Here is a 23,140-nt window from a genome sequence, read left to right as displayed (position 1 = left end):
GGGAAGGCAACAGAGATATATGTTTTGTCAGGGTCTTTTTCTACTCTTCTCTTTCCAGCCAGCAAAGCACTGTAATCATGACGCAGCAGGAACAGCGTCTGTCATACACTTGAAAGAGATACAGTATGTTCCCCAGCAAAGGCAGACTTTGTGCATTGCAGCAGAATTGCTATTACAAGTGCAGATACTAAAGCACAAATCTACAATGCGAACCAATCTGCTCAGCCTTCAGCCTACACTACAGAGCACATCAATTTCATGGTATAGGCATGCAAATACTGTATTCCAATTAATTCTGTTATACTCTTTCATAGTTATTTATTGGTTAATAGCAGCTATCTCAAGCCGCTTAAATATGTTCAGTAGGGGAGAAATGAAGCATTCCTTAGGGCAGACTTTTATGGCAGATTCTGCTCTAACATTGTTGTTGTTGTTGTTGTTGTTGTTGTTTAGTCGTTTAGTCATGTCTGGCTCTTCGTGACCCCATGGACCAGAGCACGCCAGGCCCTCCTTTCTTCTCTTTCTGTTCATGGGGTATTCTTGGCAAAGATACTGGAGTGGCATTGCCAGTTCCTACTCCAGGTGGATTGTGTTTAGTTGGAGCTCTCCACTATGACCTGTCTGTCTTGGGTGTCCCTGCACGGCATAGCCCATAGATGCTCTGAGTTACTCAAGCCCCTTCTCCACGACAAGGCAGCAATCCATGAAGAGGCTCTAAGGTACATAGGTTAAAATAGAACAAGTCCTACTGTGTCTTAAAGACTATTAAGTCCTATTTGGCAGAAGCTTCTGTGGACTGCAAACCACTTCAACAGATGCTGTTATCTTTTTTTTATCACTGGTATGAAATGAAGCAAACTGCAAACCATGAAAACCTGCATCAAATAAACTGTGTTTTTCTTTAAGGTATTACAACATTCCTGGCCAGAATCACATTACATGATCACAGAAGGGCAACTGTACAAGCATGTTCTCTCACCATACTCTGCGTTGAAAGACTCAGTCATGCAATGGTTCTAGAGCTGTGCACATAACCAATCAATTGAAGGACATCCCTCCAAGGGGAAAAACTGCTGCTTCACTGCATGTCAATGATGAAATGGATACAGGATAATGCTTATATGCTTTTCTTTTTTCTTTCTTTCTTTTTTGGTTACCAGGATTTTAGCTTTATTGACTAAGAGGACAATCTCCCCATAATATGTTAATCAGAGCCCCTATGCACGAGCTGACTGTTGGCTACACAATGGGTCTGCATAACTGTGTGTCCTGCAAAAACAGGATGTCTTATCAAGCAGAGATAGCAGAGATGCACCTTCCTACATAGAAGTGGATACTGGGGATATGATGTCACTTTCCTCACATACACATTTCCTCTCTATCAAACATATGTAAAAGGTTTAAGTTAAAACATCCTACCATCTTAAAAGCTATATTATAGCTTCAAAATCCTGTTGGGAGTTTAGTCTGCAGTAAGTGAAATTGTGTAGGCTGTAGTGACAAATTGTAGCTAAATAACAAGGTGCTAGTTACCAGGCACATGATTAGGCACACAGCTGGCATCTTTTTAATTAGCTGCAATCTGCCAATGTGACTTATGCAATTTCACTGTGACTTACGTAATATGAGTAAAATCCTAATGTAATTCTGTTCCCTCCCCACACTATCCTATATTTTCTCCAAAGAGCTGAATATTTGTATTTCTCCCTTTCCCCCAGCCATTTCATCATCATAGCCACCCTGCAAGGTAGATTAGTCAAATGCTGGTGACTGGTGGAAGCTTACCCAGTGAACTTCACTGTTGAATGGGAATTTGAACTTGTATTTCCACAGTCTTGGTCCAATACCCTAACCATTACACCATATACCTTGCAAAAGGCATTTGAATGTCTTCCTTATAGAAAAGAAACAAGATTTAAGAAGTTGAATATATCTCACAAAAATAATATTAGGCAGGTAAAGGTAAAGGTTCCCCTTGACAATTTTTGTCCAGTCGTGTTCGACTCTAGGAGGCGGTGCTCATCCCCGTTTCCAAGCCATAGAGCCAGCGTTTTGTCCGAAGACAATCTTCCGTGGTCACATGGCCAGTGCGACTTAGACACGGAACGCTGTTACCTTCCCACCGAGGTGGTCCCTATTTATCTACTTGCATTTGCATGCTTTCGAACCGCTAGGTTGGCGGGAGCTGGGACAAGCGACGGGCGCTCACTCCGTCGCGTGGATTTGATCTTACGACTGCTTGGTCTTCTGACCCTGCAGCACAGGCTTCTGCGGTTTAGCCCGCAGCGCCACCACGTCCCTAATATTAGGCAACATCTACTTAAAAATAGTCACTGCAGTATCTTGGGAAATCTAGTTACAAGATTGTCACAATCTCCTCCTTTGGAGCCCCTCCCCAGGGACCTCTTTGTCCTCTGCACTTTGTTCCCTTGAGTTGCCAGAGGAGAGATTCCCCCTAGCCTTCCAGCCCCTAGTACAGTCATTCACCATCTTGTGTCCCCAGATGTTCTTGGACTAAAACTCCCAAAAGCCTTCATCACTAAAATGTACTGAGCAGGGTTTCTGGGAGTTGCTGTCCAAGAACATCTGGGGACCCAAGGTTGGGATGACTGTGTTTAGCACATCAGTGACTATGCTTGTGCCATCTAGGAAGATTCATTACAGGTGCCACCCCTATCCTGAAGAATCTTTATCAAGTTAAAATCTGCTTACAGTACTCTCAGTAGCTTAGCCCAAGAAGCAAGGGACTAGAGTTAGAACCGGAGGTTTCCTCTGAGCCCAAAATCATTTCACGACATGGAATTTTTTAATATATTTTATTTTAAAAAGAGAGAAGGAGAGAATAAGAAAAAAAGACAAATGAATCCAAAGAGGTTATACAAAATATAGGCATAGGATGATTGCAAGAAAAGTTAACACTTGAAGGAAAAGAGAAACTCCAGCTCCCTAACCAGCATAAATTATATCATGGCCACACCCTAGCAGAGGGGAGCGAAGTGCCTCCATCTCAGCTCATTCCAGCTCCCACCAGTTTGCTTTACTCATGTTGGAAATGAATGAGGTTTGCAGCTAAAAGCCTTAATGAGAATTAATCCTTTTGAAGCACCACTCTTTGACAAAGACAGGATAATGGACTGCTCTCCAAGCTAAAACTTTCCTCTCTGTTTTGATTACTGTACCCTCAGGCCAGGAAAATACTTTACCCTGGGCTGTCTCTTGCACTTGGGCCATTTCTGCACTTCAAGGATTCCCTTTTGGGTACCATCTGCCCAGATACTTCAGGCAATAACATTTTTAAATGTTTATTTGACCAGGGTCTTCAGTTTTGAGAAGGAAAGCAACTTCTGAATGTACTATATATATTGGCTGAAGTCCAGCAGTAAGTCACAAGTAGAACAGGCCCATTGAATCAATGGAACTTAAGAAGTTCAATTACCAAATCCCCCGGATCTAATGGGCCTACTCTAGTTGTGACTTACTACTGGATTACAGCCATTATGTGGTTTCTCTCCAGATATATCATCAGTCCCATACAACTGCTGGGGATGTTAAAACAAGTCATACAAAATGATATTTAACAAATGGACAGGTGCTTAGTGTGCCAGCTAAAAAAGCCTGGGCATTTTAATTGTAAATCTGAGGAAGGCCTGCAAATTTCATAAACGTATATACACCATGTATTGAGGAAAAAACCTGTGACTGCTCGATAGCTCAGTGGCTTAGACATCTGGCTGTGGAGCCAGAGGTTGGGAGTTCAATTCCCCACTGAGTCTCCTTGACAGGGCTCAACTCAATGATTCATTGGGCCCCTTCCAGCCCTGCAATTCTAAGGTGGTGGTGATGATTTCACAACTTTCTTTTATAATTATAATCTCATTCATTTCTGGTGCCCTTTTCTGGCTATGAAAGCCAGTTCATGAATACTGTTGCAGTTATCTGTATCCACACAAAATGAAGGGAGATGCCTTGCTCAAAAAAGATAGCTATACCCACAATCAGCATGTTCAAAAGAAAAATGTGAGGGAGGTGAATTCCACTGTGGGTAAGATTGTGGATTATCCTATAAACACAATTTGTGAAGGCACTGGGCATTGTCCAACAGGTTTCTAAAAATTGTACAAACTCATTCCACACTGTATTGTAATGAATCATATGTAAGTTGTACCAGAAAAGAAAAAATATTGCTGTTCAGACACTTATATACTAATGTACAACCTGTACTTAAGCCGACGCAAGTCACACAAGTACTGTCAGATAATCTCTGTTCTTTAGGATGGCCTAGTAATAGTATTATCCTAAACTACATTTTGATTTCTTCTCTTCCCATACACAGCTAGCTTTGCGTTCTATAGGAAACTGTGCCAGCTGCACAACTGCAACATTACATTGAAGAAAGATATCTAGACTTCTTGCAGTGAAGAAGTATTGACTTGCATGTTCATTTTTTGGGGGGAGCCCCAGTCATGTGGAAAGGCCCCTTTATTCTTAACAGCCTTAATATTATTTACACTGCAGATCAATGTTGCTATCCCTCTGCAATGCATCGCCCCAGGAACCGATATTAATCAGTTTTATTTCTGTCTGTTTAGATAATTCACTTAAAATGAGTAATGTCTCTCAACTTTTAAGTATGTGAGAAGTTTAATATTCATGGCTTCAAAAAAAGATTGCCAACTTACTCTAGGTTAGAAGACGAAGACGAAGAAGACGAAGAAGACGAAGAAGACGAAGAAGAAGAAGAAGAAGAAGAAGAAGAAGAAGAAGAAGAAGAAGAAGAAATTATACCAGGCAGGTTCTATGTTTTCTTAATTGTTGTTCTTGCCATCAAAGAAAGATATCTAGACTTCTAGATTTCTGTGTTCTATATACTAAAATTTTCTATTTATTTATATTTCCAACTTCATTTTCAATGTTGACCCTTGATTTTGTAAAGTATTTTTGCTTTATTCAAGTCCCCACTGTCCTATATTTCTTCTCATGCAAGTAATATACATGATGATGGCCAAACTTAAAAAGAAAAACTGTCCTTAATCCACCTTTATGTGTTTATCTGTCACTGTGTGTATGGTCAGCCAATACTTAAGGATCCCTAGAATGTCGTAATACACCCTCTGGATTAGGCAATGGAACTCAGCCTTATTTCTAACTCAACGTTAATATTCAGCTTGCATGTTGAGAACTCAGATTATATTACCAAGTCATCTGTTCTGATGCAGCCAGAAGAAAATATATTGCATGGGCATCAAAAACATTCACTCGAAAACATATTGCTCAGAATAGTGAAGCTGTTAATTGAAGTGACCAAAAACAATGTGAGGCACTATCAACAATTCATATGTTACCTTTCTTTTAAATGTACAGTTTTCTTAAGCGTTTTTGGTTTACAAACAGGATTAACTTTAGCATGTATGTAACACCCCTCCCTGCTTGTTCTACTCATAAACACTATCATCTGAACTTGATTGGGAAAAGTTCAGTGGTAGACTTGATTTTTAAAAGTAACATGTTGCTAGCACTAGAAGAATTCTCAGTAACTGATATATATCTTTTCCAAGTAAACCAATTAGCTTAGCCATTAACAAACTTCAGCAGAGTACAGTATATTTAAATAAATGTATACCTCATTGTCTGTTGCCCAGCCCACATTTTGAGTATTAATAAAAACAATCAGGCATAGCCTTTGACATCATACAGTGGAAAGCTTTCCTTCAGAGGCATTTGGCTGTCTAGAACCCAGTGACTTTTGACGTATCAGCTAGAAGATAAGGCAAGAAAAGCACAATCCAGGAAGGGCCTACAGTAGCACTACTTAGGAGTCTGTGTTTTTGTATTAGACCAAGTCTGGAAGATAATCAAAAGTAAAGAGATCAGTTGTTGGACAAAATTAGCTGCACTGCCAGGAATCTTCAGCTGTCAGTTGTGTGGCTTCAGAAAATGCAACAAATATGTATAGGAGTGTAACTGGGAAGGAATCTGGAGAAAAGAGTAGAAATGTACTGTAGACTTTAGGATATATGGTATTTAATTGGGACTATTTCTTCCTTGTTAATACATGACCACATTAGAAGCATAAAACAAGCATTTTATTATGCCTTCCTATATGGTAAGTTGAATATCAAATTACTTGAGGCAATCACTACAGCTCGGAGTTTAAACAAAATCAGAAAAAGAAAACAAAAAGTATTGGGGCACCCTAAGACTAACAAATTTATTGCACTATGGCTTTGTGAGAGTTACAAGCCATCTCCCCAGACACAGGGATTACAATATCTGGGCACAAAGTGTGGGGACAGGACTGGAACCAAATAGGATGGGAAATAGAAAACATAACTGCATATTAACACATTGGTCCAAATGCAATATTTTCACCATGCATATGGTAACATAGTTGCAGAAGTCAATTGAGGCTGGGTGGATGCCAGGCACACAAGCAGCAATTTGATTTCCGCAACTCTGCTACCATGTGGGGGAAAAGTACATAAGATGTAGGCCCAGGACTGCAGTCTTCTGTATAACTCAGCCCTGCCTAATCAAACAGTTAATTCTTGGCAAAACTTTGACCACAGCACAAACTACTACATATTGGAAGCTGAACTCCAGAAAACTCACGTCATTGTCAAGATTTGCAGGATGTTAATATAATCAGCACTTCAAATGTTCACTTTCCTATCACCACTGAACCTCAAAATCGGGCATTAAAATGCAATTGACATTTTTCTGCTTCCCAATCTGGTGTAGTGGGAAAGAGTGACAGGAAAACAGGATTCATATACCCACTCAGTCATGGAAGCTAACTGGGGGGAGTGGAACTGGAGCTGGTAAAACGACTCCTTAAATATCTCACTTAACTTGAACACTCTGTTAGGGTCACTTATAAGTCTGTTCCAACTCGACAGAACACAACAACAACATTTTATATCATCCAGATAAATACCAGATTTTATGAGGATCAAAACTCTAGATGAGCAAAGTATTTTATAAAACAAATTGAGCTGTAAATACTTCTCCAGGTTGCCTTTTTTTTCTAAAGAAGCACAAATCAAATCCTGAACCTGCTGATGATATGGTTCAGTTTGATTTTTATTTACTCTGTATTTAGATACAATCTTGCAATTTACTTTCTCTTTAATTCCTTGATTTCCCTTTTCTCTGACATAATTTTTGAAATTTTAAATCATCTGTAAATTGCTTCTCACTGAAAATTCAGGATGTATCTTAAAGCTTTTTAAGCATTCAGCCCCACTTGTAGTCATATGCTCTATATGCACCTTTGGTCTACAGTACATGATCGGGAAGACTGGCTCTCTGCTGCTGCAGAGAACAGGGTTAGAACCAGAGGGTGAAAATTACAGCGAAGTTAATTTTGACTAAACAAAAGAGTACAGTAGTGGCTTGTCCGCTAAATGTGTGGGGATACAAGTTCAAACAAACAAATACATAAAAATAAACATTAGGGAAAACTTCAGTACTGCTGTTTCTGCTGTTATGTGCCGTCAAGGTACTTCCAAACTCATGCTAACCTATGAGTTAATGATCTAGAAAAAGATCCTTTGTTTGATGACTGAACCAAGATACTGAAAATGTTGAACAGCTTCACTTTACTGTCAATATTAAAGTTCTAGAAACCCATGAGAGTGCTGCACATCTGCAAACAACCTGAACATCTGCATTAGGGAGAGTAGAAAAAGGCTCATGAGCAACCAAAGCAGCCAAGAGGCTTAACTCCTGTGTTCTCATATGCTTGGTATGCTATCTGTTCCTTTGGGATTAGGAAAATTGAGAGAAATGCCATTCATTGCACTATAAGTGGGGCCAAAACTGAGGAGATCTTGCAGAGAAAGTTAAAGGTGCAGGAATAGGAGCAGAGACAGAATATACTTCAATGAACTAGGCAAATTGGGTTTGGGAATCCAGGAGCTCACTTGTGGCTTTTCATGATCCATATAAAGGAGCCACTATAATCTATTAACTACAAAATAATTTATTCTGAAATTCCTTGGTACTAGCCAAGAAAGAATTCATCTTGAATACTTTGTGTTTCTCATTACATATATGGTAAACGTCTTTGTTGTAAAAACTCAAACAACACTTTGGTTTCATGGGGAAATTAACATGATGGTTCTTCAATTATTACAGTCTTTGGTGTCATCTTTCTTTGGCATTGGAATGTATATTGCCAGAGAGGATGCCAAAAAGCTTTGTACTTGTGTGTGGGTATGCAAAACTAAGCTCTCCCAGTAGCTCTATATAATCCTTTTGCAATGGTCCAGCGCAAATGCCAACTAAAAGACAAATAGTTGCAAGACTCCTTTCTTCATGCCAACTTATAATGTTCATTCTTCTTTCCTTCTGCAAAGAGTCAAAAAGATCCAACTGAAGCAGTCACCAGCACCAGCAACCTCCCAGAAATATAGACCAGTCCATTTTGCTCACGCTAACGATGCACAACTGTGGGCCAGTCCTCTAAGTGCAGAAGTCTTCACTTCAGATCCTGTACTCCTGGAACCAACTTTTGGACACCCTGTCCCAATGCATGGATTTCTCCCTAGAGATTTCAGCTGAAGGTCTCTTTCCTGCTAGCTGATACTAAAGGAACTCATTTCCATATATGTTAAATTACAAGATTTCACCAGTTTCAGATTTGCGTGATTAAATCCCAAATGTATCAGCAGGTTTGTGACACAATAAGCAACAAATCCACCCAAGGAAAAGAGGTGGATCACCACCACTATCTCCCACATAACACAACAGATTTCTGTGCGGAAATACTGTATCTGCATTCTGATTCACAATGATGACATGCAGAAGAAACAGTCTAAGGAATTGTGCAGCAGCAAAAAAGCAGACTTAATCATTCTCCAGAAATTTTGCCTTTGAGGCTTCTCCTCATACATGCAGCTGATCAGGACCCCCAGTTTGGTTGGCAGCAAGAACTGAGAGAGTGATGACAAAGCAATGAACAGAAGGCTCAAAGGAGGCTGTTAACCTCCTTTGAGGCTATCAAAGGAAGGACCAGGGAAGATTGAAGACTAATGTCCATTCTCCCTACCCTCAGCTCGCCATGGTTCAACAGAGTTGTAGCCCAGTCTGGGGGAGATTTAGATATAGTTGGTGACTCCACTCCTTACTCAACCCCTTCTCTGCCACCTTTTGTGCTCTTCTGCTGATAGGAGATTTCATCCAGCAGACACATTTTAGCCAGAAGACATGTCAGCAGAAGAACATTCTCCAGCACACATTTCTAAGCACGCTTCTGAGATAGTATTGCACAGTTCCATCTGAAAAGAATACTCCGTTTGCTTCTCTGTTTCATAGAAAACAATGATGCTAACATAGTTTCAAGACACCTTGTACATTTCAATTGTCATAATAATAAAATACTAATGATTAACTTGTCCAAGTGACTAAAAATTACCAATTAAAAGAATGTGTCATTTCCCCCAAGGTTTACTGCTAGGAACGTGGAAGAAACAAACTAAATAAACATATGTGGGTGTGGTTATAATCATTCCACATGGACATTCATATGCAATGATATTAAAGCAGATTTCCAAACTGCAGCTATATATTACAAGGGAGTTCTAGTGGTGTCACAGAGGTTCTTCTTATAAGAACTTCATAATTTGATGAAATATGCAATATGTAATTCTTTTACCACATGATTTCTAATCAGATCCTATCAGACCAGCCCTCTTACTGCTACCAACAGACATTCATTCATACCACCACTGAACCCTATTCATCTTTCTATGTTTCCAAAAATGTCCCTCTCAGTGTACAGCAATCCTATTATTTCTGTGTTATTTATTTTATTTATTTATTTTATTTGTATCCTGCCTATCTGGGCCACCGGCCCACTCTTGTTAAATAAGTGTGTTCATTTGTTTGTTATCTACACCACTCAAACTAAAGTTCTCTGAGCAGTCTGGCCAAAGCAATCAGGCTGAAACTAGATATCAATGCATGAAACAAGCACAATGTTTAGGGATTATGCATGCAAAACTTTATTTGAGATTCATTATTATTTTTCCCTGCCATACTCGTGGCACTAAAGCTGCAATCCTAGCAAGACATTTAAAAAGAAAGTCTACTGAACTCAGTGTGACTTACCTCCAAGCAAACAGACATAAAACTGGATTGCATATACAGTACTGTACTTATATTCTTAACCACTAACAATATAATACCTGGATGATCTGTAAGTTTGTTTCTTGGCCCTAGTAATCATTAACAATGTGAGACAGCATATTGACACGAGGATTTTTTTTCCTTTGTAATTTTTATTATAAATCTCCTAAACTGGGGACAAATATACTCATGGAATAGTGCAGCCCATCAAAGGCCAGTAAAGCTACCAGTGTAGTTTTTCTTGTTGGAAGAAATCCTGCTACTTTAGTTACAACCTATTATGATTTCTTCATTTTTTTTCTCCTGTTTAAATTATTTTCTTGAGAGCAAAAACACACTCTAGGAATTACTTTCCTCAATATCAGATCACCATCTCAGTCAACTCAATAGACACTTCAGGACACAGGCATCACTGCAGAAGCCAACCAAGTAGCTTCAAATTTGTTTTGCAAAGAGGTCATTTTTGGCTTGCTGCTTACAAACATCAGGCTCTAGTTTGCTCAGCTGTACTCTCTCCAGTCTTACCAGTGCCTCAAGATCTTTGTTCTCTCCGTTGTTGCATCCATAGTAGTCTGGAATTTTGTCCACATCTTGTATATTCCCTTGTACTCGCACCCCTTTGTCTGTGTGGCAAGCCTGACAAACGGGTGCATTGCCCATACCAGTCCTCCTGTTAACTCCTGCAAGGGGGCTTGACTTTGCACAGTACGGAATGCTCCAAACGGGGAGATGACTTTAGAGAAGCCAGAAGGATATTCACAACTCCTAGTAGTTGCTCCCCTGAGCTCCCCTTGCCAGAGTTTTCTTTCTGCTGGCTGGCCGGTGTTGAAAGGAAACCTCAGCAACTGTAGACAGCATTCAGTGACCATTTCCAATTCAGGCACTGCCTGTCTATTTTTACACCTACTAGGCCAGCTATGCATGTAAATTGAATGGGGAGGGGGAAGCGACATACAAGCGGCCTGACTAGTACAGAGTTAAAGGCCTACTGTGTAAAATAGCTCCACACACAAGGGTTATTGAATTACCCAGATGCATGCCTTTGAATGTTTTGATTTTTTTTCTTCCTCTACTGCTCACATTATCCCCCTGATAGATGACCAAAGCACTGCAATTCTTAATGATCCTTGGTAATGCCATGGTAGCTTCCAAAGAAGGCGGAGGGTGGGAGGCTTTCACCTAAAATAATTAGCTCAACATGCCAAGTATTTGGTATTTACCATACAAATGTCACCAAAATGTTTGGGGATACTTGAAAAAAGAGCCTTACATAGCTCTTAATATGCAACAATGAGACATTTGTGTGTGCCAAATTTGCATCTGGGCTAAGACATGCTCTCATTGAATTATTCCTATAGCTTTCACAGAATTATATTATTTATGCATCTTTTTCAAGACTCTTAAAGAGTGGCTTCTGTTCTGTTCTTCCACCATTTCTGTATTCACTTTTAAAGTGAATAGAACAGATAGAACAACAGTTATGCCCATTTACAGTCTGGCTGCAAATGTTAGCAACAGGCAAATGGAACCTTGCAATTATAGAAGCCCTATTATGTTTACTAGGGGTACCAAATGTGATACAGTGGATACAATAATGCAGCAGCTCTTAACTGTTTCTTTACCATGGACCCCCTCTGAATACCTTTTGTTGCCAACGACCACAAAGATTTCACTCAAGATTTAAAACCCTAAAGTGCATCAAATGTTTGTTTGTTTGTTTGTTTGTTTGTTTGTTTGTTTGTTTATTTGTTTGTTTGATTTATATCCCGCCCATCTAGTAAATTCTACCACTCTGGGCGTTTCTCATGAAGGGTCTCATCAACAGATATCCCTTGCTATAACGGAATCACTTTTTAAGATGATTGGAAGAAGGTTAATTTTGCTTTGAACAGGATGCACCCTCATAAACAGCATCACTTCTTTTATATTTCAGATTCAGTCACTGACCCATTCTGAGGCTTAGCCAAAATGTATTGTTACAAAATTCACTGCAATAATATTGAAAAGTCATGTTATCCAACAAAGCCAAATGGTTTTCTTAGCAGAAATCAAAGAATAAACATGATCACAAACACTAACACTGACTGACTCCAGCTCTCTCTTTCCGTGGTTTCTTTCTGCACAGTAGCAAGAAATGCAACGTGCAGTCTATCAGCCACTCATCGTCATTCACTAGCATATTCTCACTGTGTGCAGAAATATCAAATGGTTATTTGCTATCAAACAGTTATTTTCATAACTGATTTTTTTTTACTTTTGCTTGTTTTTTAATGCACGTGTTAGGTTAGAAAAGTCAACTTTTAAACAAACAAGCAAGGGAAGTTAATTTTTTGTTTTCTTTATTTTTTTCTTTCTAACTGCAAAATATCATAACATTTCTTCAAGCCTTCGTGGACACATTGTGATGATATCATGCCCCCCCAGGGGTCTGTGGAACAGGTCAAGAACCTATGCAATAATGGATTAGGATTCAGGAGTCCTGGGTTTTAATCCCCAGTGTATTTCCCTTCATGGAAATACTGTACACTGGGAATGGAAGTGATAACATCACTCAATAAGTACCTCATTTACCTTGAAAACTCTATGAAGGTCACTATTAGTCAATTCTGACTTGAAATAACATAACTGCAACATTATATTTACTATATAGAAATAGATACAGGGCTAAATACATGGTGCAACAAAAAGAATATGGTGCATATTCTTCTGTTTTCTAGAAAACCCAAAGTGTCTTACAGTATTAAAACAAACACTACTAAAAGCTTTAAAAATTGATAAATCATTACAGTACTGAAAAAAAAAAGAATTAAATAACTATAATATTAAAACTGGTAGGTTAAAAACAGATTAAAAACAACAAAGACAGCAGCCCTGTTATATATGGAAATATAATACATGGATAACAAAAATATTTGTTGATTAATCTGTGGATTTGGTTATTTTCCTTTTTTTGTGTGTGTGGGCGGATCTGTACTGATTTTGTACAAAAGGATTTCTCATTCTCTTTTTAAAGAGGCCAATGATTTTTCAGGATCCAGCTGTCAGCAGTCCAAAATCTTTACTGTCCTATTGATTTGTACCCAGTTCCCCTTCATATCCACCAAGATTTATAATCAGATATCTGTTTTTTTTTCACCCTTTGGGATTACTGACCTATATGGAATCTGCCCACATGTTAATCATGTCAAGTTAATTTAAAAAGCCTCTGTGGTTCCCCAGATGTTCAGCTATTTGATATTACAATGTTTCTTTTTTTAAAAAAGAGGTGATCCATTCTTACTGTCAGCTGTACAGCTAAGTGCTTTGATTTGGCTAAACACATGTGACATAGGACTCTCTGTGATAAGGTAGTTCAACAGATTATGTACTCTGAGGTCTCCATGGGTGTCACAATTTTATAGGTGAGGTACATTAATCTGAAGCTTTTGCCTGTTCCTATCAGGTTCAAGGTGGTCAAGAGCTGAAAAGAAGCAAGTTCTCCCTCTTTTATCTCTTGATAAAGAATGTACTACCCTATATTTAACCAGAAATGAAATATAGCTGGACAACCTCTAAATGTACAAGGCCCCACATGTTCCCTCTGAAACTTGGAGCCCCCACCCATGGCCCTCCACCAACACTGTCCCTGTAAAAGTCTACTTTAAAACACCACTCGCAGCCTCTAGGAATGTGGAGATCAAATTCTGGCACATTATTTAGCAGTTTATTGTATGTACAGCCTCTTCTCTCATCCAAGAGTGGAAGGCACTGAAGTTTACTCTTCTGGGGGGGCACTTCCTGTGGGGTCTAAGGGGCTTCATGGCGCCCACGAGTTACACTTTGCCCGCACCTGGATTAGAGTGCTAGACTGATTGGGATTAGGAAGATCTAGGTTCTAATGAAAATTTTGTACCAGACATTGCACCAATCACTGTCTCCTTCAGTCTGACCTACCTCAGAGGGTTCTAAGGATAAAGAGAGAGTAACAGAGATATGTATACCACCTGCAGCTCCACAGGAGAAATACAGGAAAAATATGTAACTGATAAATACTAGAGATGGGCATGAATTAAAAACTGAATTGCAAAATTGGTCAAAAATGCTAATTTGTCAATATGTGTTCATCCAAATCGATGGCTGTAATGAATATGAAACAATGAATTTTTAGTGATATTTGATTCGTTGGGCTATAAAACGAACATAGAGACACCAAAAATTATAGAGAAGCTTCCCTCACTCTTCTCTACAATTTCTCCAAGTTTGGTGAAGATTGGGTTTTTCCGAAGTGCTAAAGGTCACTTTCCTGGGGTGGGCCCATTTTGTGTGTGAATAACTTGTATGTCCAAACCCAAACTTCACCAAACTTGTAGGGCTTGTAAAGGAGAGTAAGGGAAAGCTTCCCTGCAAATTTGGTCCGTCTAGATGCCCAGGAAAACCTTCCTGGGGCATGCTCTTTGTGAGTGTATAACTCAGATATCTGAAACCTAGACTTTACCAAACTTGCACACCTTGGAGAGGAGAATCAAGTTTCTCTGTAATGTTGGTTTCTCTAGGTGCTTGGGGAGGCATTTTACAGTGGGGTCTTGACTTGAGAACTTAATCCGTATTGGAAGGCGGTTCTCAAGTCAAAAAGTCTGTAGGTCAAATCTCCATTGACCTACAGTGCATTGAAAACTGATTAATCCCGTAACAGGCCGTTTTTGTTCCATTTTGGTTTTTTTCTGGTCTGTAAGTCAATTCTCAGGCTGCAAGTCAAACCTAAATTTTGCGGCCAGAGAAGTCTGTAACTCAAAAAGTCTGTAAGTCAAACCGTCTGTAAGTCAAGGGTCCACTGTATAGGGTTTTAAAAGAGTGAATTGATGAATCTATTCATAAGAAAAAATCATAGATTTGTTATTCATGATTTGTCAATCATGATGAATCTCAAGATTCTAGTAAAAAAAGAAGATGGAATCCTGCAAATCTGAACTGTGTCTACTTACTGATACATAGGTGGGGAAAAGCTTCTTTTACTCTTGTGGAACAGAATCTAAGTCCATGGACCACAGCACATAGTGCAGACAACTTCATTCTGCCAATTTTTCCTTCAGTCCTCTATGGCACTGGTTCTTAACCTTGGGTTACTCAGGAGTTTTGGACTGCAACTCCCAGAAGCCTTCACCACCAACTGTGCTGACTGGGGTTTCTGGGAGTTGCAGTTCAAAAACATCCGAGTAACAAAGGTTAAGAACCAGGTTAGTAACATAAAAGAGTAGCATTAAAAGCTTGTGGGGGTGGGATACATTCAGGTACTTCTTAGTGAAAGGAATACCATCATGTAGCAATTCACAGAAACAAACATTTTTCAAATATGTGCATATGTCTTATTTTTAGAGCAGCACTTTGTTAATAATAATAATAAAAGACCACCACCACCTTACACAGGAAAACTCTGTCCAGCAAATAATGCCCTTTATAAAATCCTGAACATGGGCAAAATCCACAAAATATTTTGAAAGAATCCACAGATGGAAACACCTATGAACCAGGCAGCAAAAGCTCATGGAATCAGAAGGATGCAAAATACTCATCATCAGCATACACTCCTTCCAAAACTATCTGCAAATTATTTGGATCGATACAAAGAAGAGAATAAACCTCCCAATCATACTCTTCTAGCAGTGTTTCTGTTTGTCAAAGTACTTCAAAGTTACAAAGGAGAAAGCAAAGCAAATATTCTCATCTTTTGCCAGTTTTAGGCAGTGTACAACATGCAAACAAATGCATTTTTAGGCACGAGATTTTCCATGTCCGTACAGAACAGCTGAAAGTTCTCAGCTTCTTGCTTTAATGTTGTTATTATTTGGATTTGTTTTCCAGCTCTATCTAATCAGATAGCAACTAAGAAGCCAGAAACAGAGACCAAGTGTTATAATAATGTGGCCTCTACACGTGGTGGCGCTGCGGGTTAAACCGCTGAAGCCTCTGTGCTGCAGTCGTAAGATCAAATCCACACAACGGATTGAGCTCCCGTTGCTTGTCCCAGCTCCCGCCAACCTAGCAGTTCGAAAGCATGCAAAATGCAAAAATGTGAGTAGATAAATAGGTACCACCTTGGTGGGAAGGTAAACAGCGTTCCGTGTCTAGTCCCGCTGGCCACGTGACCACGGAGGATTGTCCGTGGAGAAACGCTAGCTCTGTGGGTTGGAAACTGAGATGAGCACTGCCACCTAGAGTCGGACACGACTGGATAAATTGTCAAGGGGAACCTTTATCTTTTTACACAATCAAAACATAAATAATGGGTGTGTGAGAGAGAGTCTGAAGTTTGTTTGTTTTTTACTTTTTGAATCTATTGTTATTCAAAGAAGTTCAAAGATCACTGATGGAAACATTCTGAACAATTTAGGGATTAATTGTTTTACTGTGCCATGAGCAACCTGATTTCAGTCGGTCCTAACATTGTTCCCACTGGGGATTTAAGGCAGCCTCATTTATTCCAGTTTTTAAATTAGTATCTTAAGACTTTTAAAAATACTTTAAAAATTCATAAAGAGTGTTTAGTGTTCTCAGGTTGTCTTCATAGGGGCCTTTCTTAACTCAAAAGCAATTTCAAGCTGTTTCAAATCCTCAGAGAAGCATTACTGATATTTTCTACCTGCTGTTAAACTCTACAAAGAAGAATTGCCTAAAAAGGCACTACCTCTCTAAGCATCCTCATTTGTGAGCACATCTCTCTACTGTATACTGAAGAGACCAAGAATAATATCCAGTGCATGAACTGTCGATTCAACAAAGGGATTTGGGATCAGCTAAGCACTGCCTTAAAATGGAATGAATTGAGTGCCATACGCTGAATGTGTCCAAAGCATGAAAAAAGGTTAGAATATAAAGACTTTTCACACAACTGTTTGAGAAACTGTTCTACTTGCTTTCCAGCAATGTTCTTAAGGTGACTTACCATACACTATATTTATCCCATTTGAAATCTGAAATTTATTTCACTTCTGTTCATTCTATGCCTGTTCCATTTTCATTCACATTGATTTTTGTACCATATAAGACAATATGAAACATTCAGAATGCTAAGAATGGCATATTTCCTTGAATGAGGTACAGAGCATCCCTCCGGATTTGGCAGATCAAATCGATTACAGGCCTGTGCAGTCATCCAATTCAGAGAAACCCTGACAGGATTTGTCCTTCTCAAAAGAAGAAAACTCTGATTCTCCCTGTTCCCCATGTCATGGTATTTCACCAGCTGTTCTAAATAAAGTAGCAAGGTGGGGGGGAATCATATTTTATTTTTAAAAAATACAATCTAAATTTTATATGTATATAATATATATATCCATAGAAGTATGGATTATGTGTGAGCCTATAGGTTAAGTGCAAAGCAAAATAAGAAAAAAAAACATTTTATCTGTCTAGTCAGTTCTGCAACTTTATCTGATGCTTCTTTAGCACTCTTCCTTAGTTAACAGTTTTAATAGCATTTTGCTTTCCCCTTATTTTGCTTTGCACTTAACCTTTAGGCTCACACATAATCCATACTGCTAAATACAGCCAAAAGGAAGTCACAGATCAGCAGTGATGCTGATAACTGGGGAAACAATTATCATCTTAAACTGCATTTAAGTACAGTGGGGGTCTTGACTTGAGAACTTAATCCGTATTGGAAGGCGGTTCTCAAGTCAAAAAGTCTGTAAGTCAAGTCTCCATTGACCTACAGTGCATTGAAAACCGATTAATCCTGTAACAGGCTGTTTTTGTTCCATTTTGGTTTTTTTCTGGTCTGTAAGTCAATTCTCAGTCTGCAAGTCAAACCTAAATTTTGCGGCCAGAGAAGTCTGTAACTGAAAAAGTCTGTAAGTCAAGCCGTCTGTAAGTCAAGGGTCCACTGTAGTATATTCTAAGTATCCACAATGCATTGCATTCATGACCACTGTTTACTATAGCTTTGAAAGATAATGTTATTAACCTTTTGCTGAGAGAATGTTTCATTACTGTGTTAGTTTGCATATGAGGTATGATTCATATTCTTTTAAACCATAGATTGCATTATCAGCAATGGCACAAATTAGGTATACTTGATATTAAAACACAAAGGAAAGCTATGGCAAAATTATTTCAGATCCACAAACTTTAGCTTGAAATGTTTCTGTTGTTTCCTTATTTTGAGCCATATGCTTTACAATGAAGATATACAGCTTATTAAAACAGTAGCAATTTTTAAATCATCGTATGATGATTTATTTAAATAATTCTAGCCTAATTATTTAAAATAATTTTACAGTTTAGTTAATACATTAGGTACTTAAAATTGCTGCCCTTCCTAGTGTTATCTATTTATGTAGTAATAGAAGGCAATGAGGTGATATTTTCGATTGCTCATTGTACAGTTTAATGTGTACAATATGTTTAACTATAGCTCTTTCACTTACTATCAGTGTGTGGATCACACACATATTGAGACAAATATGCTAGCCCCACTCCCTCCATCATCACTTTCGAGTTAGGAAAGTCTTAAGAGGGGGAGTTTAACCAGACAGAGAAGCCTCCTCCTCTTCAGACAGTTGCTGCCACGTACTGAAAGTGTCAATGGACAATGTGGGAACAGCTTGTCCCTCAACATTCGTGTGTACTGTATCACTGATTCACTTGCATACCACTTTACAGCCCATTTCCATAAATTGTACCCTTTATATTAGCAAAAGTATAGCTCTTTTTGAAGCATATATTTAATAGATATTGGAAGACTGAAAAAATAAGTAAGAACGTTCAATTTCCAGATAATAGGTTCACCACTCTAACCTTTTCATATCTCTATGTTTACTTTTCACAATCTTCTTCTTCTTAGAACTGCAGAACTGGGACTCTATGGATCATCGAGCATAGCTCCTCTCAAGGAGGCACACAGGGAAATTGAACTCCCAAACTTTGGCTCTGCAGCCAGATGTCTAAACCACTGAGCTATCCAGCAGTTCTCCTCATCCTTTCCAAAGCTACATCCAGGAATCCAAAGAGGTGTGTCGTGTTCTGTGGTTCACTCTCCTCAGTCAGTCAATTAACGGTTGAAGGTGCTTATTGCTCACTGAAGGGGTTTGAAAAACTGATGCTCTCACAGCACATCTTGTCACACACTGCTGATGTATGTGCCTTTGTCCACTTTATTTTTTCTCTGCAATATGTGATTAGATAACCAGTGAACGGGTGCATATATTGTAATCATGCATGCAATAGTTCCAAGGGTGGAAGGGTTAAGCCATAAAGCTAATGGGGACTATCTATCATAGTTCAGGCACTTTATGGCACAAAAGGTTCTTCTCAATTCCTCTATCTATCCTTCTGTCACCTGTTCTGAATACAGTATGGAGCTTCACATGTGAGTTCCTCAAAGTTGTTCCTTCTGCATAGATTCCTTGGTACAAGGGCACAATGCTACATGTTTTTCAATGTTTGTAATCTGTTTTGAATACTAAGAAACCAAACTTTGTTTTTTGATCTTACCAAAGACTGAGCAAGGTCCTTTTTGCCTTTTGACCCCAATCATATAATATCAAGTGTAACCAGCCACAAGGGGTACCTGCTGTGCTTCAAAAACTCTGCTACAGTAGTTTTATCAAAACCCCTTTTCTTTAATATAAACAGGTCTAGCACAAATGTGATAGGAGGGCCTGGCGTGCTCTGGTCCATGGGGTCACAAAGAGTCGGACACGACTAAACGACTAAACAACAACAACAACAAAGCACAAACGTTACTCAGAGATGGGCCACAGAAATCCCTTAACCATGGAACATCAGCAGAGCTTTCTTTAGTCGGCTGATCTCAAAGATTTGCTGGCAGATGAATTTACCAGCTGAACTCTGCTAGCTAAGCTCTGCCAGTAACAGAACCAAAAAGTGCTGAAAAAGAAGTGGAGCAACAAAGGAATCAGATTCTCCAAACCTTCTTCTAACGCAGACATAGCCAATATACGAGTAGTACTGCAAAATTAGGTCAAGTTGACGGTAGTTAGTCCTGCATTATTTCCAACAGTTTTAGGATAGGCATTTGGATCCAGCACAGTTTGAACCTAGTGTTAGCTCAGCTGGCTAGTTAGCCTTGTACTCTAAATCTTTGTCTCCACCCTGTCATATCCTAACTTAATGATCCAAAGAATTTGCTCTCTTTGCTTGGTTCCTTTTGCAAGAAGATACAAGAATGATGATGTCTGAGGTTTACAAAAAGCTATGGAGTTTCATCTCTAACTGCTGTTGAGCCAATCTGACAGAGAGACTGGTAGTGCATATGGTAAAAATGACCAACCTTGATATACTTGACATATGTTATTTGTTTGCTTTCTCATTCTGACCATTGACCCATTTTAAGTAAATAAATGCAGATAATGGAATGCAGATAATGGAACGATGAAATCATAATCTACAGCATAATGCTTCCAGCCTTAACCATTAAAGTTCAACCATTAAACATTCAGTCAATTACAAATGCTTATTCTTGGCCTTCTTTTAAAAACCATCACCAGAAGGGCCCCTTCCTATATGTTGAATCGTTCAGTGCATTAACCATAATAATCCTCTCTTGCTAGGACCAGAGACAGCTTTTAATCCCAGATACACCATATGTTGATAGATTCAGAGTACTAATGTAAAACAAAACAAAACAACCCACATTCTGTTATTCATCATATATTAATCTAACACTATAGGTAGAAGAGGAATTTTGAACCACAGTCAAAAGACAATATAGTATGTTCTGTCACAATCAGAAAATCATATATAAACATACAAAGATCATCTAAAAAGAAATAGTATTTCCAAGGGACATCTATAAAGAGATTTTATTTCGTCAACATAGGCCTAAATCCAATGTTGCACTGAACTAGTGGACCAGAATTCTCTGCTGGAGCTGTTAAAACCACCTCAAATTTAGCTCCTAAAAATTCCCAGTAGTAGGAAGGGATGACCACTGCTTCCTGTTGTGCCAGAGGCTGATGTTCCATTAATGGAATGTTAATGCTGGATACTGCTTTTTAAAATATATATATATATACTGCCAGAAAAGGAACATCACCAAAACACAGAACAACAAAAACATTGAGGGGAGAAAGGGGATTCACATATGAAAAACCAACTTATTATGTACTATACATTGTTTAAAAAAAGTAAATGTCGCTGAATTTGTTAACTTTACAGTATAATCCAGAGTATAGAATCAATGGATTTCTGGAACAGTAAGACTTGGTTGAAAGAGAGGAGATTGGAAGCACCCCCTTCCATTTTTGAGTTACCAGTTATTTCATTTAGAACCACAACTTGTGATTTATTCTTTAATTAGTGTTGAATCAAATAAAGATAGGCTCAGAAACCATAGTTTGATCTAGCCTATTGAGGTATGCCATAGTTTAAACTAATCACAGTTTACATGAACTGATAAACTGCAGTGAAGTGTAAACAGAGGTTGATTCTAAACTCATGTTGACATACATACACACCAGGAAATGAAGGGAACTTTCTGAGCCAAAAACTTTGATTGACATAGCACTGAATAGCATTGTGTTACCTCCAAATACATGTTTCTAGTTGTTTTCTATTTTTGTCCTTTCTCAACAAAATCACATTTTACCAACTAGAAGTCTCCTTTTAAAAATGTTCAATTATCCATTTACACCTGCCTAATATGGACACATATCTCGAATGTAGTTTAGAATGAATGCAATTGCAGTTTATGTAGTTTATTTACAGTACATGTCACCTCTCTATGAGGGGGAGGCAGCATATAAAATTAAGTAAGTAAATACAGTAATTAAATGTGGGTTTATAATTTAGCTGGCTACTGAGTTACATTTCTGGCTGCAGAGAGAGAGATTCAAAGTCCGATTACCCAATATGCCTCCTGCAAGGAGAGCCAGCCTGTGTGTAGCTTTGGGCAAACTGCAGGGTCCCATAGTACCCCCCAGAAGGGAACAGTAAACCACATCTGAATACTCACTACCTAGAAAACTCTGAAAGGGGTCAGCATAAAACAGAATTGAATTTACAGCAAACAATTATTATTATTACTATTATTAAAATTATAATGTATAGTGCCTTGCATTCAAATACTGTATACTCTTTCCTTGCCTGGCAAGGCCTGCCCCCACCAAAAATCCTCCCAATGTCATGTTCTGTTCGAGAGGGCCCATCAGCCTCACAAACAAGATTTCAGGGGCCATAATGGACTACTGTATCATGGGAGTGGGAAAGTCCCTGACTCGAGTTCCTGGGGTTGTTTCATTCCAAACCTGTATGCCTAAGGAAATTCTAGATTTTGCTAGACAGCAACAAACACACTGAGATCAAATAAGCTTTAAACGATAAACAGCAGTGCATCGAGATTTGCATGGACTTTTTGTGTAGTAAACTGGTATAGCATTTCCTTAGATTCAGTGTAACAAGATACTTATCATATAACATCATAAACAAGTCCCTGCTCTAAGATCTTGTGATGTTGTGTACAATATAAATATCCTGAATAAATAAAGCTCTATCTGGCATAAGTAGACCATTTTAAAAGCAATGGCAACATCCTGTAAGTAATTATTTATCTCACTGTTACAATCACATTAATGTTAAAAGGCTATAATTGTACATTGTTAAAAAAAAGAAAGAAGGGAAAATAAGTAGAAACACACAGCTAAAATGATAATAGGTTTGGGTTAATTTTCATTTTCCACAAAAATGAGTTCTGTTTCTTATCAGTCCAGTTTGACCAGGTTTTAAAGAAAGGAACTCATAATTGGTCCATAGACTTCAGCTTTTATTCTTCAACCAAGTACATAATTGCAAAATTATCTTTCTGTTTCAATAATCTATTTCCAGTTGGGCTCCCAGATTTTTGAAAGAAAGACAATGCTTGCACTAAACAATTTGAGGGACAGGCTTTGGTACTTGTTGATTTTCAGGTGATCAGTTGGATGGTTGGCTTAGCAGCAGCAATACAAACTGTAGACATTCCTTGTGACTTGTTTTACTCTTGCAGTGCTCTCCTCTTCTACATCCCTTTCGCATCCAA

At 38.6% G+C, this 23,140-nt stretch overlaps 1 protein-coding gene across 50 annotated transcripts in view; it reads right to left on the bottom strand.

Annotated features, from left to right (window-relative positions):
• The window catches only part of ANK2 (ankyrin 2), a 328,145-nt gene that overhangs the window by 156,696 nt on the left and 148,309 nt on the right, over positions 1 to 23,140 (bottom strand). For 23 of the 50 annotated variants that reach the window (XM_078376583.1, XM_073001733.2, XM_078376592.1 and 20 more), the window contains exon 1: positions 10,654 to 11,614. The exons of the other annotated variants lie outside the window; for them this stretch is intronic. In XM_078376583.1, the coding sequence (XP_078232709.1) occupies positions 10,654 to 10,788 (135 nt within the window). In that variant the 5' untranslated portion in view covers positions 10,789 to 11,614. Of the gene's footprint in view, positions 1 to 10,653; positions 11,615 to 23,140 lie in introns of those variants that run through there. 50 annotated transcript variants of the gene reach the window in all.

This window comes from Pogona vitticeps, chromosome 5 (genome assembly GCF_051106095.1).
Source record: "Pogona vitticeps strain Pit_001003342236 chromosome 5, PviZW2.1, whole genome shotgun sequence".
In the NCBI taxonomy this organism is placed as follows: domain Eukaryota; kingdom Metazoa; phylum Chordata; class Lepidosauria; order Squamata; family Agamidae; genus Pogona; species Pogona vitticeps.
This window is presented reverse-complemented; position numbering and strand designations above follow the sequence as displayed.